The sequence below is a fragment of the Pygoscelis adeliae genome, unplaced genomic scaffold (assembly GCF_000699105.1).
Source record: "Pygoscelis adeliae isolate BGI_AS28 unplaced genomic scaffold, ASM69910v1 Scaffold172, whole genome shotgun sequence".
Classification (NCBI taxonomy): Eukaryota; Metazoa; Chordata; class Aves; order Sphenisciformes; family Spheniscidae; genus Pygoscelis; species Pygoscelis adeliae.
Genome location: NW_008824338.1, coordinates 3,368,540 through 3,384,339, shown reverse-complemented (window position 1 = coordinate 3,384,339; position 15,800 = coordinate 3,368,540). Strand labels below are relative to the sequence as shown.

General features: G+C 38.7%; 1 protein-coding gene across 1 annotated transcript in view; it reads right to left on the bottom strand.

Moving 5' to 3' along the window:
* The window catches only part of PDE7B (phosphodiesterase 7B), a 178,455-nt gene extending 163,222 nt beyond the window's left edge, over window positions 1-15,233 (bottom strand). Inside the window, exons 1-2 of the mRNA XM_009319081.1 lie at window positions 15,136-15,233; window positions 14,881-14,995 (exon numbers count right to left, since the gene is read on the bottom strand). Of these exons, the coding sequence (XP_009317356.1) occupies window positions 14,881-14,901 (21 nt within the window). The 5' untranslated portion in view covers window positions 14,902-14,995; window positions 15,136-15,233. The remainder of the gene's footprint in view (window positions 1-14,880; window positions 14,996-15,135) is intronic.
* Window positions 15,234-15,800: the final 567 nt, after the last annotated feature.

Sequence of the window (15,800 nt, the reverse complement as noted above, 5' to 3'; positions counted from 1 at the left end):
CCCCCCGCCCCCTCAATAATATTAGGCAGTCACTGCTAATAAAGAGCAGTGATATACCCTGGTATATCAGAAGACCTCTGACACCCGTATCGTGGGCAGAGCAGTCCCCAGGGATAGCCAGCAAGCGCTAACAGAGGCCACCAACGGCACCACTTGGTGTGCTTGGTGACTTGTTACCTACACTGTGAGGCACAGCCAGGCAGACTTGTCATCAAGTAATGGTCTGAAGGCAGGCAAACCAGGGAAGACACTTCATTCACAAACAGCCTTCAGAAGTCTGTGGAAGACATAGCTAAACAGGTCTGCAGACTAAACTTCCAGCAGGCAGAAGTACAATTAGAACTTCACTATAAAAATGAAATTGTGGAAACTGAGTCGCCTTCCTTTTTTTTTAGCAACCGATATATATACCTATATATATTCTGTGTATTTGTTGCTTCGTGATAGCATATTTCTGTTTATGAAGAATGACAAGTTTTGGTGTGCAAAAAAAGCTGCTGCTTGTCTGCTTTTTGAACAGACAGTGAGAGTAACTTCCAGGCTGAAATCGGTCTCTTAAGAGACTACACAGCAAAGGCCTGGAAAAGTCTGAGAACACAAATATCTGAATCTTATTGACCATTTGGTTTGTTTCCTAGCAGTTAAACTATTTCCTAGCATTTAAACTATTCTGTGTCAAACTGCATCTTTTATCAAGACTTCCTACACTGCAGGGTGATATTACAAGAATAACGCACAGGTACTATTTCAATGTGGCTGGTATGAGAGGAGGTACAAGAATAGGGAAAATAAGGAATGAGACAGACTGCAAAGCCTAGAGGTCTCATGCATTGTTTGTTGTCAAACACTAATAGTCTAGTTTGATGTTTCTGAGAGTGATGTAAAACACGGGGTAACCTTTGCCCATTCCTTACTCTGGAATTCCCATGTACCAAATGCCACCGAGGCAGAGCAGCTTCCCTGGGACGACTGCCAGCACTGTGAGTACAGCTTGCTGAAAGTAACTTGGTGCCAAGAAGATGCAAAGGGCAATCACTTAAAGGGAAAGATGCCATCAGAGGATTTAGCACAAGCACAAAAAGACTACAGCAACAGTGAGAGAGGAATGTATGTATTTCAAGTGAGAGCTAAGCGACAATTGCAAAGCAACCGCTGCAGGTTCTAGAACTTATTTCATTAGTTACAATAATTCCAGGTGCCTGTAGGCAAATTTATTTTAAATTCGTACTGATTTCTTCAGAATGATTAAGAAGCTGGAATCTAGCAGAGCTGTAGCCTGATTTGCTGATATGCTAGTGACAAGAAGATGAGATAATTTTGCCAAACATTTATTTATGAACAAATGTTTGTTGGGAGATATGGTGAAGCTACGTAACTGCAGTGTTAACCTTGCTATATCAGAATAAAAGATAGCAAGGGAAGACATTAAGAATGAGGCAGATCCCAGAAAGTCTTGAACTGTTAGATGGTTTGGCTCTTAAAAATAAAATGCAGTAGAGATTAGTTGCCAGAATGTTAACATAGAACTTACGTAAAACCAGCAAGGCCAGGTTGATAAAACAGGAGAGCAGGATTTTTCTTGTTATCAGACTCAGATATAAACTGAATACAAAAATTGGAAACAATACTATTTTCTTTATGTAACATACACAACCCTCTTCCATACATGGAAGATTACCACAAAGCCAAGCAGACTTCTCCTTGCACGTATAAGAAGGGAATTTGGTTTATTTCTGTACCCTGCAGTTTTTCAGGACCCCTTGACAAGTTAAACATCCAGTCATAGATCTGATCTTTCATCTTGTGAGTTCCTGTTAGATCCTAATTTTTTTTCCACATCTGTATTTAATAACTCACAAACAATTCATCATTAGAATTTTTTATACTGTTATAAAATTTAGAAGGATATAGAAATATTTCAAATCCACAGATATATTCTGTCAGTTTTCCAAAACAATCATTGAATAAATATTTTATAGAATTTCTAAAAATGTTATAGTAATTGAGTAATCAGTTGCTGGTACTCTGAACTGGTACTGTCAAGACCTGCAGAGACATTGGAATTTGCTCAGTATTCAAACACTCCTATACACAAAACTGTTCACATGATTAAATACATTGTTAGAGATCTAAAACACTCAGAGTATTTAAAATCACCATTCTCCATACGAAACAAAATGCATGGCCATATTATTGTTGTTGTGGAACACATTATTTGCAGGTACTACCATCATGATTTTTCTTTCACATATTAAGTAAAATTGCCATAATAAATTCTCAAAGAATGTGTGAATGGTCCAGACATTCACATGTAATGAGATGTCACAGGGTGAACCAGCAAGGTTAATAAATGCTCTGGAGTAAATAAATAATGATCCACATTGCTTCTTGTTTCTAAAAGTCAAATCTTTACGTTTCCAACACTCTTCTCAGATTTCTTCTATTTTATCCCTCATCCTCAAGGGTGAATACTTTCCAGTACTGCATAAACTAGGAGTATAGTATCTGTTATGTACGATTTGTTGTCTCAATTACTGTCTTTTAAACACATGATGATTTCTTTGAAAAATTGGAAGAAATATATCTTGCACTTGGAAAGGGAAGTGTTGAGGAATATGATAATCCTCAGTTTCTTAGCAGCTCATTTTGAAATTTCACAGAGATGCCTCCTGTACAAACAATCTTTATCCTGATGCCGGAGACAGCCTTTATGTCACCAGAATCGTGTCGTCAGTCATACTAAAGAAATCTGTGTAAAGCTGGACCCAAGCCCTTGAGTACCATGATGTTGAACAGATTAAATATTTCTATGGGCAGCCAGTGTAGAAATACAGGAGGTCAAAAGATCAAGACTTGATGGAAACAAGGAGAAACAGTGATGAAAGAGACCTAATATCAGCAATTTTATAGTCAGTATTGGATGGAGGAAGGTGCGTTATTACAGATGTTTAAGATAGCAAGATACAGTGCAATTTTCCCCGTTGTTCTCTGTATCCACCCTTTCCCGTTTCTTCCTCTTCCACCCTTTCACTTGCTATCTGCCCACACCCTGCCCGCACAATGCGAAGCAGAGCCGGGGCTATTGGGTCAGAGAAGACAAATTCTCTGAGGGAGATTCTGGTTGGAGCCACGCAGCCTTGGATATGGCCAGTGACGCTGAGGAAAGGTGCACTGTTAGCAGAGCTATGGCATCAGACAATTTAGCAGTCTCTGCTGTGGGGGTGCCCACGGGGAACACAGCTCCAGGGTATGTAGGGTTTCCACCCTGCCTGCTGAAACGAGTCTGTGCTTTGCGTTCAGCCAGAGGCAGGTACAGTTTGCACTCAGTGTGCATATGGTAGGTGAACTGAACCCTTAATTTTTATCATTTAAAAAAAAAATCAAATAGATGCTCGAAGTCATTCTAACCTCAGATTAGGAAGAACTCCAAATCCCTAAGATACAGAGCAATTTTCCATAACAAATTATTTATTTTATGAAATGCCAAATTTCCATACTAGAAGACTGTCAACATGAACTGCTTATACAAATGTTTGGTTGTTCTGCAGTCAAATAACTGGAGTCATATACAGAAAATAGAAGACCTAAATATTATATTTAAGCACTAAATAATTTCTGAGTTAATAAAAAATAATTTTCTGAGTTAGAAAATTTGGAGTGACAAAAGCTTGAATCTCCAACCCTTAACAGATATTTATGCACAGATAGAGAAGCCATTTCCAAAAAGTAGCCTTTAATACATTTGTGTTTCCTGAGTTTCTATCTGTGGGGAACAGAGATGTCTTACTTAAATGAGTCTTACTGATCTGACTAATGTGTTGCATACAACATTTTCATACTCTGTTGGCACTGCAACACACTTCGCAACATAGAGCAATAGCCTTAAATAATCTCTTAGCTCAATACAATTTTTCCTAGGTTAGCATTTCATTTGGTATGAGCCTGAACATGATATCATGTTCCTATTTGGGATCCAAAGTCTCTGAGACCATCTCTGCTTGCCTTTCTCCCTTTCACTCTGTTATCAATCATAATCAGAAATTTTTCTGATGTTTCGTGATAGCCGAGGATATACCTTGCCCTTATGCCTGCCTACAGTCTGCCTTAAGACGATTCATCGACTTCCTGGAAGGATCTGCTCAGAGTTCAGAAGGACAGTGTAGTTGTAATGGTCCACAATCAGAAGACAAAAGATTCTGTTTTCTTTGTTATTTCAATTTTTTAAAATTAGTTAGCTATAAAATTCTTTATTCCTAAATGTAGTAATAAGTAAATTTTCTGGTCTTTGGTTTTCTACTCTCTAAAGAAAAAAGGAGAATTTAAAAAAAGTGAGAAAATTTGAAAAATGGGAAATTTTTAGAAGTAGCAAGCAGCTGCTGTGAATGTAATATAAAATATGGACAGAAGAGGAAATATTGCATTAAGTAAAAGCTCAAGAATTTAAGGAAAAAGAAAACACATATGCTTATGAGTTAGAGAAAATTATTTTATATTTCTGAACAGTGGTGGATGTAAAATGTTTGTCCCAGCATGCATCCTCTAGTTCTTCTACAGAGTAAAGGGTTAGCTGAAGACAACTCTGCATCTCCTAGTGAAGTGCAAATAGCATTAATTTTGTTTTCAATAGAAATTAATATTATAATAAAATTATGATTGCTAACCATTTGGCTATTTCTAGTATTACAACATCCAACCCTTTTGAAAACTCTGGCCTATCATTTTGTTGAAGTCTACCATAGCATAGCTGGTGTGACATATTTGACATTTTGATTTCAAAAAATTCTGAGGATCTCACAAATACAGCGAAGCCAATGGGAGCATTAGGTGCTCCAGCAAGGCACAGGTTTCAAAATGAGCTCCCTAAAACATTTTAAAGAAGTGGATAATTTTGCAAATTCTGAGTTTGGTCCTTAAAATAATCTTCATTTAAAGGAATAGTGTTGGAGTGACCAAGTCAAACTAAAACTTTGTTTCTATGCCTCTACTTGTAAAAATAATAACTGTAAAGCCTCTCTTAAAAAAACCCAACTTTTTCTTTATTCATCGTGTTCAGAAGCATTATCTTTCTAAATTATAGTTTTCATTAACGTATCCTTTTATACTAGACTCTTCTAGAACAGTGACTGCCATTGCATGCATGAAGCATGAAAACTGTCTTATTATTTCTTATACCATATATGATAATGTCACAACTTAGGTTGACTCAATTTCATATCTGCCTGGGCTAAGACCAAGGCCATTCCCTTTTACATGACTGACTTTCCAATGAGTTCCTCTTCCAGCCCAGAAGGACTGCAGGAACACTGCCTGAGGTTCATGGGCAAGGTGCAGAGGAACATCAATTAGTAAACCACCTGTGCCCTCAGCAGGTACTTGACTCTGAAAGGCAGTGAGGGCAATTTAAGGGACCAGCTGAAAATCACACCACCACTGGTGATTTTGGTAGAAACATCTAGTGGTGGACTGACTCTTCATAAAAGCTTTCCTGATCTCCTTGTCGCTGAAATTTACAGGTATTGTATACCTCAGAACCACCCTATCACTCTCCGCAGTGCAGATTATTTGTTGCCAGCACAGACAAATCTGTAGCGTGTCAAATGTGAGGGTACAATATGTTGGGTCTCATCTCCCAACAGGAACCACAAGAGCAACTGTGTTGACTGTGTTATTCATATTTGACTTTTTAATGTAAATTAGCTAAAACGATTTTTTCTCTCTGCTGCACTCAAGTGGCACTTCTCTGCAGAATTCAGTGGTATCACAATTCAGATCTGAGTTTGCCACAGAGGCTGATTTACAATGGTGACTTTCTAAATTAATTATTGTCTCGCATATTTGCAACATGGACAAGAACTCCCTGGTTTGTTCAAAGGCATTAGATTTGCTTGTGTTGAACTTAATAAACTGTAAAACAGTTTAGGTAATGAAGAAGTTGTTAACATCAGATTGTGACTAATTTTCTGTCTGTTACTAGGAGAAACAGCATTATTTCCTCTACCAGAACCTATAAATCAGGGTGGTGAAAAGGTAATTTTTAGACAAGTGTTCCCAGGAGAAAATGAGGGTAACAGAGAGTCAAAAAGGAGAAATGCCCCTTTAATATAATCTTTCAAAAAACGTCTCTAGAAATTGAGAAAGTAGCTCAGAGGCTTTTGATGTTCTCCTAAAATCAGAGCTGAAGAAGGTCAACTGTCAAAGTACTGTCAACAGATGACAATTAAAGGGTGGCTACATAGCACGGAGACCTCTCTGCTACTTATTTTCTATGTTTTAAACATCTGGACCTTTTGAGACTTTTTTAGAGAATGGTTTATTTATTTGCAAACTAATTTTCATCATCTATCATAAAAAGGTGCAATGCCAAACACAGATTAACATTAAATGCTTGTTGCTTTATTCTTTTACGAAATGTGAAATAGTTTTTACTAATACTTAGAAAACAACAGAAGTCAGCTCAGGCTTGTTCACATTAGTAGTAAACATGATTAAAAGTTAAAAAAGGATTAGCCAAGTGATGCTTTGCAGGTTTTTAAACTAAACCGTGAATACCAGTTTAAAAATTCTAATGTAGTGAGACCAAGTTGCAGTTGCATATTAGGTGGTCCAGGTGAATGTGAGGCTGCCCCCCAAGAGGCTTTCTGACCAGCTGACATGTTTAAACATTATAATCCTCCCTTTCTCATATTATTGGATTTAAAATAATGTTTGCTATGGTGTTTAAGCAAAAAAAAAAAAAAACAAACCAGAATCTCACACTCTTTTACTCTGCTAGAGAAGCCCTAAGGGCCTAAATTTGGGGGAAGGGTGAGAAGAATAATAATACATCTGTGGTGCATGTGCAAGCCTCTCTTTAAAGCAAGTGTGTTTCACAGACAAAAAACTGTAACCACAGTTACAAGGAAATCTTAACACGAAGAAATAATCTCTTCAGCACTATAGAGTTATCACATAAATAAAGCATGGAGTGCTGGGTTTTTTTCATGTATTTTCAAAATAAGAAACAAAAGTAGCACTAGGTCTATTGAGAGGAGGGTGAGAAGAGGCTTGCTGAAAGATTTGGGAATTCAAGGCTTCAGTGACCTTTGAGCTTTCAATTCAGGTGCTATAAAATAAAAAGATCTAAGCAGACTTTTCAAAATGGTCACCAGATTGGAACGAGATTTTCGGTCACCTCTGCCCACTAGCAGGCACCCAAAGCAAGCAAAGTCTCTGTGCCCCTCAGTCCTCATAAGTAAGGTGTGAATTCTGTAGTAGCAGTGAGATTTTTTTCCCCCTCAAGATATGTCTGGGCTTTCCTCTTAAAATCAACAATTTGTTGGAACAAAAGCTGTTCAGGAGGAGGTGCTCATTTGGAGAAAACACCCATTAGAGATGTTTCTCGGGTTCAGGACAGAACTCCTGGAGCTGCAGGTGGAGATCTGCCCGAAACAACCTTCCTGTCCCACTTCAGCAGTGGAGAAGCTCTGGTTTCATGCTGGGGCTCAGCGTGGGGCAGCGGGCTGTGGGCTCCATCTGCCAGGCCCCGTGAACACAGAGTTCCCCTTGGGGGACACTGCAGTGGTAATCCACCCTAGGAAAGCCAACACAAGCAGAGAGGGAACTTGAATGTTTTTCTCCCATACCCTCTTGAGAGCACTAACCACAGGCTGTTGGCTACTTCTGTCTGAGGTAGAATGGGAAAACATTTCCCAGGCAAGCTCTTGTGCACAGCAATTTTCTGGATCTGGCCATTTCGTTTAGAGACTGAAGTGAATTTGAGCTTTTCTGAAAGCTTGACCAATTTATCAGCTTTGATGATGATATATAGCATGAACTTGATTCGACATCCTCATGTTGCACTGGTTTTTGTTACCGTACTATTACAGAGGTTATATTTTGGTAGTGGATATTATTATTATAGATATAGTTTTGTGGTTCAAAGAGACAGGATGTTACAGCCTTACTACATGAAAAATATCTTGTGATACAGTGCAGTACATGTTGGTCCCTAAACAAAATTACTATTTCCCTGTTATTCCTCAGCTTTTAAAATTACTACTTACATAGCTGTGTCATTGAAGCAGATCATGGTCTATACTGAAAACAAGTGAGATCAGCTCCCTCTGTATTGCAGATATATACATTTCTGCAGATGCTAGCACATAAGCTAAAAATTAACGGTGAGGTTGTGATTTCAAATAAAATCTGGTAAACTTTTTTTTTTCTGTGAGAAAGGGAAGGAGGGAAAGGAGGTTTAGAGGGTGATGGAAGGGAAAGAATGCGTCGTAGCTTCTGCGGAGCCATCAAAAGCAGCCAGATGGTACCGCAGTGCTGAGGAAGTTGTGGAAAACTGGTATGAAACAGGTATGGCGAAAGGCTAATGAGCCTAAAATTTGATCTAACTGGTGAAGAGAAGGAGTGCTCATAAGACCTGAAAGCTCAGCGGGTCTGATCTTTCACAGATATAAATTGATGAAGTCCTATTAATCTCAGTGGAACAATGCCATTTTACACTCTCGCACGCCGATCCAATTTGAGTCTTCTTTTTATCTTTTGGTCGTTCTGCTTTTTAAAGCAGTCCTACAAAAACAAAACAACTGTGCACCTGAGGAATTTGCTTGGTGAAGAAATACATTCCAGTTTTATCTTTCTAGCTGGCACTTATAGTTTGTTCAAGAAAACAAAGGTTTTTTTTTAATAACAAAATTTTAGAATTTGGAAAATATACTTTCAGTATAGTAGTTCTCTCTCTACAGTACATTATTTTGCACTTTATTTAGTATTGTAAGGGCATTTTCAAGGGGGTTTTTTAGTAACATGTCCTCAGATCTGCTAAAGCAAAAAGCAACTCACTGTCCTCCCAAGCCTTGAACAGGCAAAGCTACCTCCTCTCCTTTGCTGATGTGTGCAAGTTCTCCTTTATTAATCAGGACTAATTATTGTTTTCCTGGCTGTCTTACAGTCTTCTAATGACCATATTGATTAAACTGGAGATACACTGCCTAATTAAATTTATGATGGCCGTTCTGATGCCACTTGAACATTGTTATTAATAGACACTCAGATATTATGGCAGTGTGCAAAACAGAAATGCCTATGAATAAGTAATACAGAGCCAAGTCATATCCCAACATTTGAAACAGAAAGGGGCAGTAGCCTGTACCAACATGGTTGTCAGTCAACACAAAGCCAGAAGTGTGTTTTCTCCATGACCTCATGCATCTGCTTTCACCTCTCTCTGGGTGTCTATGTCAGGTCTTCTTCTCCTTCCCAGCAGCCTGGTACGCAGCAAGTCCTCATTCTATCTAACCTTCTCAGAGGTTTAAAGCCAAGTATAAGTGGTAAGTTGAGGGAAAGGCAAAGCCAAACACCAGGTGTTGCCCATATTTAGTGTACTTCAGTGTGCAGCTGCATACATAAGCGAAGCTCACAGCACTGCTACACCCCAGCTTCTTGTGGAAACTGGTGCTCTTCTACAGAAATATTAAGCAGATGCTGTCTTCTGGGGCTGTCTAAGCAGAGGTCCCAGTTCTTGTTCCATACCAGCATCATCATACATAAAGGGGAAAATAGCTACACCCTTTGGATGACAGCTGAATTCTTGGGAAAGTACTAAGGCATTTCATGTCAATATGTGTTCATTTCTAAAGCACAGCAACCACCTGGGAATCATCATCTCTCTTTCCAAGGGATGAGTCCTTGCACACTGATGGTAGCTCTGCCACCCCACATTAGGACAAGCCCCAGAGCTTAGCCAGTCTTCACAAGAACTGTAGGAAGTGTGCTATGGGAAAAAGGTTGCGTAGGGGGAAAGAAAGGGAATGAGAACGTGAGAGTACAGACCCTTTCTTTCAGAAGGAATAAAAGGCAATTTCCAAAGGGAGCAGAAGCGGTTACATGGTAGCTCAATATCATCCTCCAGGAGTTCTCTAGTTGAAGTTGACATTTCTTAATTTCACTTTTATAGATGTATATTTCTCTGAGCCATCTCTGAGTTGCTGCATATTCAGTCAAAACATGCCTACCTTCCACTTTATTCTTGGAAAGCTAGTGATTGTCCTTTCCAAAACATCTTTCCTACATACAGATGGGTTAGTATCATAGACTCTGCTATGAACAACCATGTAGAAAATTGTATACAGGTCCTGACAGCAGTTGCCCACAAGTGTGTTTTTATGCCTCTGTGACAATTAGCTAAACTTAGTTTGACAGGAGATGCTGTGCCCTACTTTTAAAAACCTTACACTGCCGACATTAACACATGCCATAGTGAGATATTAGTTGGTGAGTTTTCTCATACCAGAAATTTTTGTGGGTAACTAGTATAAACCTACCAGCTACAGAAAAAAACCCCCTCTGCAACTATCTTCTAAATATTTGTTTCTTATTTTTAAAATAACCTACTCAAAGAGAAATAAATCTTGCTGGTTTTGTCTGCATGCAATTCTTCTTCAGCTAAACTGTAACAAATTTGTCTCTGTGTGTGACTGGGAGAATCCTAACTGCTCATCCCCACTTATTAAGAGGGAGAGATCATCAGCTATGTTTATCCATCCAGGCAACCTGGATGTCTTATTTGGCTGGGTAGTAATCTAGCAGAAGCATATCATATACCACCATAAGACTATGTGACTTAAATAAGTAGCTAAACTGAGTTCTCATCCATCCTCACCCACGGCTCCCACGGGGAGGAAGAATGGAATAAGAAAATCAAACTAAATAGGGCCTTTTCATTAGTTTAATTTCTATAGTTCAACACTGTTTACGTAATAAAATAATAGCTATAGATTTTTCACTCTTTAAGAACAGAACAAGTGAAAAATGTATATATCAAAATTACAGCATCGATGGACTGCAGATACCACACTATTAAATGTATGCAAAAGAAATGCTTAAGTCATTTGACTGTTGTTTTTTGAGAATTGTCTCTGCCCCAAAGTTTTCACTTACAGTTTTGCCACTGAACTCTGGCTCCTGGAACTGCTCTCTCTCCTATCTGATCTGGCTCTGATTTGTTAATTTTCTACTTTAAAACTGGAGGCTTTAAAACAGATAGCTATCACTAGCCCCGATCTGAGCACTGTGAACCCTAGCAATATATCTCCTGAATCCCACAGTCTGTTACAGGAAAACAGAAATTATAAGTTCAGAGGTTCAAATATTGTTTTTTAATGCAATTTTCCTGGAATGGTACGGTAGTAAGAATAATAGTAAAAATAAAATTAAATGTGCTCTAAACAATTTTCAGGAAGATACAGAAGGATTCTTTTTGCTAAAAAATCTTTTAGAAGTTGACTCTGCATTTTAAATTTCTATAAATTAATTAAATAAATTGTCTTAAATACAACAAAAACATTCTATCTCTCTAGTCTTTACACAAAGATAATACTTCAGACCTGACAAATTCCTACTACTATCAGAAGACACATTATTTGATTTCCACTCATTTACTGTGAAGCCACGGAAAAAGGTTACCAGCCGTCCTCATCTGATTGCATATGTGGTGCCCGGCTTTGTGGCCCAGCTTTTCAGCTACCATTGTACATCTTTAGCTGCCTAAATTGGTGCACCTTGTGTTGGCCAGAGAAAGAAAAAGCATCAGAACTTCTGAACTGCTTTTGGACACTTAGGCTGCATGTCTGCGTCCCAGTGCCCCCAGGGTATAAACTCTAAATAACATCAGTTCCACATCCTGAAGCTTCTGACTGAAAAGTGCAATTTTCATACTAGATGTAAAGCCAACATTTCACTGAAAGTGTAAAAACTGATGTCCCTGCAAGGGTAAGCCTGCTTTCTGGCTGAGGAACAAGAAAAATGAATGCTATAATTCCAACAGAGAGAGTCCCATCTTCCACCCAATACGGATGTGGGAGGAGGAATACTGAGCCATCATTTCATTACAAAACACTTAATTTTGTTCTGGCAGCTGGTAGGACCCCAGCTGTCCCTTTCACTTTCACCCTGTGACAAACACATGGAGCGCTGTAATAATTTCAAGCACAAAAATGGAGAAAAGATGAACAATAGTGAGTTGCTAAGAATGCTCGTTTACATGGGATGTCTTCCCGGCTGCCCCAAATGACTTGTTTTTCTGTTAGCCCAACTGCATCAAGAGCTTTTGGCCATATATCTAGCTTGATTACAGGACAGATTAGGTCTTAAACATTTCTTATGATTAAATAAAGAAGCGTCAGGTTTTAGTCTATTGACAGTAATGGCTCGGTTAGTAGCTGGCGTTTCTGCTTCAAACAGCTCCTATAAAGGAAATTACCAGTACAAGAGAAGTTTTTTCCCTATGAGACTGAAAAATTACATGAAACCATATATACATCGTAAAATACCAATTTTCAGACTGTTTCTCATTACAATATGCTTTAACTATTGGTAGAAGAACCATGGGGTGAGTGAAAAGGAATTACGTATGATTGAATGTCTCAATTATACTTGATAATTGCAATGAAGACACTGGAAAACCAGTCTGCTTCAATGACCTACCTAGAGGTCTGGTAAGGGCAAGCAGGGGGCTGGATTTCAGTAGGGAAAAGCACATGAACAGGAGGAAGGGGAGGAAACAGCTGCTGTTAGAATGGTGTATTTATATACTAGTTTACAGAATTAAACATTTCATAATTTAAAAAAGTGGTCTGCAATACATTGGAGCAGACTCAGCAGAGTATGCCTTACTCTGCTGGAATCACTAGAACTTCACTGGTGACAGCTCTTGTCCACCCTACGGAAATAAACTCAAAGTGAGAAGCCATTCATATCACATGAAACTTCTGTAATACAGACTTTTTTTTTTGAGACGATGTGGCTACAAATGTCAGTAAGCATTTCATCTACTACAGAGAGACCAATCTTAAATTGTATTTCGTTCTTGATGCTGAATTGAGAACGTTCAGAGAAAGCATTGCAGATAAACTTTTCTTACTAAAGTAGAAAAACAGTGTCATTTCCTCCGCTGAAGTCCACTTAGCATATTTACTATTAGTATCACCAGTAGTAGTTGCTATGAAACACAGAAGCAGCAAAATGTAGATTACAGAGCTTAAAAACTAAGCTTCTCAAAAATGTTTCTCAAACGAAGTGAATAATTTAATTCTAGGAAGTTATTATAAACAAATATCTTACAGATTGTCTTTTGGAAACTTGGATATCTTCATATAGTTACAGGGTGGTTCCTTACAGAACAGGCTATAGTCCCTGCAGACTGAGGCTTCCCCTTAGTCAAATTTACTAATTAATTATCTAACAAATACTGTATTAACCTTTCTAAACTCGGGGCTAGAGAAGCAGTGCTTTAGTTTTTGAAAACAGCTGGCAGTTCACATAGTAAGACTTTGAGGAGGGCTGGGGAGGACAGAATGGCACGGTGATTACAGAATAACAGTTCAACTAACGAAGCTGGACTTTGGGTTGTTGGATGATATGAAAAAAAATATCCTCAAGTATCTCAAAAGAGACGGGGCACTAAAGAGTTTATCTGTGACAAGCCTCTTTGTTTCTGCAGTCATCAGTGAAGATACAGCAAAGGAAATGGAGGAGCTGCAGTTATGCATTTGCAATACACAAAGTCCTTGTTTTCCCACTAGGCACTGCAGAATCGCAATTGTCCATTCACAGCACATATCACATCCTCTGCATTTCAGAGCTAATATTTTTGCAGTCCTTAAGCTAGCATGCTTAAGCCTAGTGTAGTTAATTTTTGTAACCCTTTGAGGTACATCGCATGAGGCGGGTGTGCTCATGTTCTGTTCCTTGTTATATGAATTGTTTTTTCAGGTATAATTCTTAAAGATAAACTAAAAGATTTTCAAATTGCAGAGGGTTTATATCTACAGCAATACCACAAACAGAGCTGTAAAAAGTCTCATTTCACAAATTGGGAAAATATGAAGATTGCTGGTCATTGAGCATACCTGTATATTAATCCAATTAACAATAGAAATCAGCTGGGTTGGCTGAAATTATTTTTAAGACCACTTGTACATGCACACACACACACACACGAGCTCTGACAAGTGGCTCCTCCTCTTGTATTTTAGAATCACACTCCTGAAAACAATGTTAGCTTTATGCTAGCAGTTGCTTTCATTTCCTGCAGCACACACTGTCCACTGTAATGCTGCAATACTCATTCAAGGCAGATCACTACCTCGAATATGAATTGAACCTATATGTCATCAAACGGACGTCAGGCTACATTACTTCAACTTCCAAGCAAATTTCCACTTTTCTCTGTTTAAGTAGCAAAAGCTATCTGAAAACTGGTGTTGATATAAGACGATCAGCTCTCTCCCTTCCCACTGAGGATGTGCTTATAAGTCAAAGTGCAGGCTGCTTCTCAATTTTGAACTTCTGAACCCAAATCAAGTAAAGCAATCCTAGCATGTAGTAAAAAAAAATGATGTGGTACATGTACTCCTAAAAATGAGGCTGATAACTGTTTTCTGCTTGATCTGTTTATTTCCAACTCTTTCTCTCTCTGCTCTAACTCTCAGACAAACTCGCAGCCCCCTCAGGATAAGAACGAGTTTCTGCTTTCTTCTCCCTTCATCTAAGCCAGCCAAGTACCAGGTCTCCTCTCCTGCCACAGAGCAGTAGGAAAACATATAGAAAAAGCAATCACACTTTCCTCAATAAGGTCAGAAAGGAATACAATAACAGATTCTTTCTGCAATCTTCTTTCACCATGAAATGGTTAAATCAACAGAAGTTAAAATTTTCATCTAGTTTGAATACAGAGAAAAAGGGAGGAAATTCAAAAACCGGTTGCTGTAGTAACAATCACCAGTAAAAATCTTTTCCACTAAATAATAGTATTATCTCCCTCTTCCCCTCACAATTTTAGTTCCCCTTCAAAAATAATCATGCTGCCTCCTTTAGATTTGCTGTACATACCTCAACCATTAAACAAGACATTTAACCATAGTGGCAGTTCTGTGACCTTTGAATGCCGTGAAATCTCTAAGCGGTGCAGCTTGTTCATGAAGACTTGTACTGCAGAATCCAGTAACTGCATCCAGGATTAGGAATAGAATTAAGTAACAACAGCAAACAAAAATAAAAATAAAAGAAAAAAAGAAAAAAAAAGAAAAAGAAAAGAAAAAGAAAAGAAAACCTCCCCAAGTCCCCCAACCCAGCCAATAAAACCACCTTAAGAAGCAAAAAGACTCGGGAAGAGAGTGCACTTTTCTGCCAGTGTAAGGGCTGGGGTAGAGCTGAGCTTGCTGCAGTCTGTCTGCCTGTGTGAGCGAGCCGAAGGCCGTGCAGGGCTGGGAGGTGCTGTCAACTGCCACAGGCGCGGGAGAGCAGACCAATCCGCGTCGGCACTGTCAGCTCGGTGGAGTGAAGCCTTTTCTGTTTATGTTTCCTCATTTCAGGAGTGACGTCAAAGGGTTTAGTTTTTCCTCTGCATGTGCTATTAATTTTAAACGACTACTATGGGAAGAATGTGGCAGTGATTTAGGCAGGCTACCCTACTCGAAAGAAGCCGGAGTCATGATTTATCTGTCCTGGATTTAGCTTATAAATATTTTATAATGAGAGGTACCAGAAAGATCCAAAATATCCTCACAAAATGGGGAAAGGCTATAAATATGCTTATATGTATTGAAGTGTTCTTAAATATACCCAGTATATTTCCCAGTGAGAGCTGTAATCTGTATGGGTTGTGGTGCAAAATCAGACCTGATTCTGCCCTTGCCCTGAAGTAAATCAGGAACTGCTTCTCTAAATTCAGTGGTGTCACGCCAGTGTAAACCTGGCGAAAGAGATAAGGCTGAGACTACTGTACACATCCCTTTATCAGTCAGCACTAG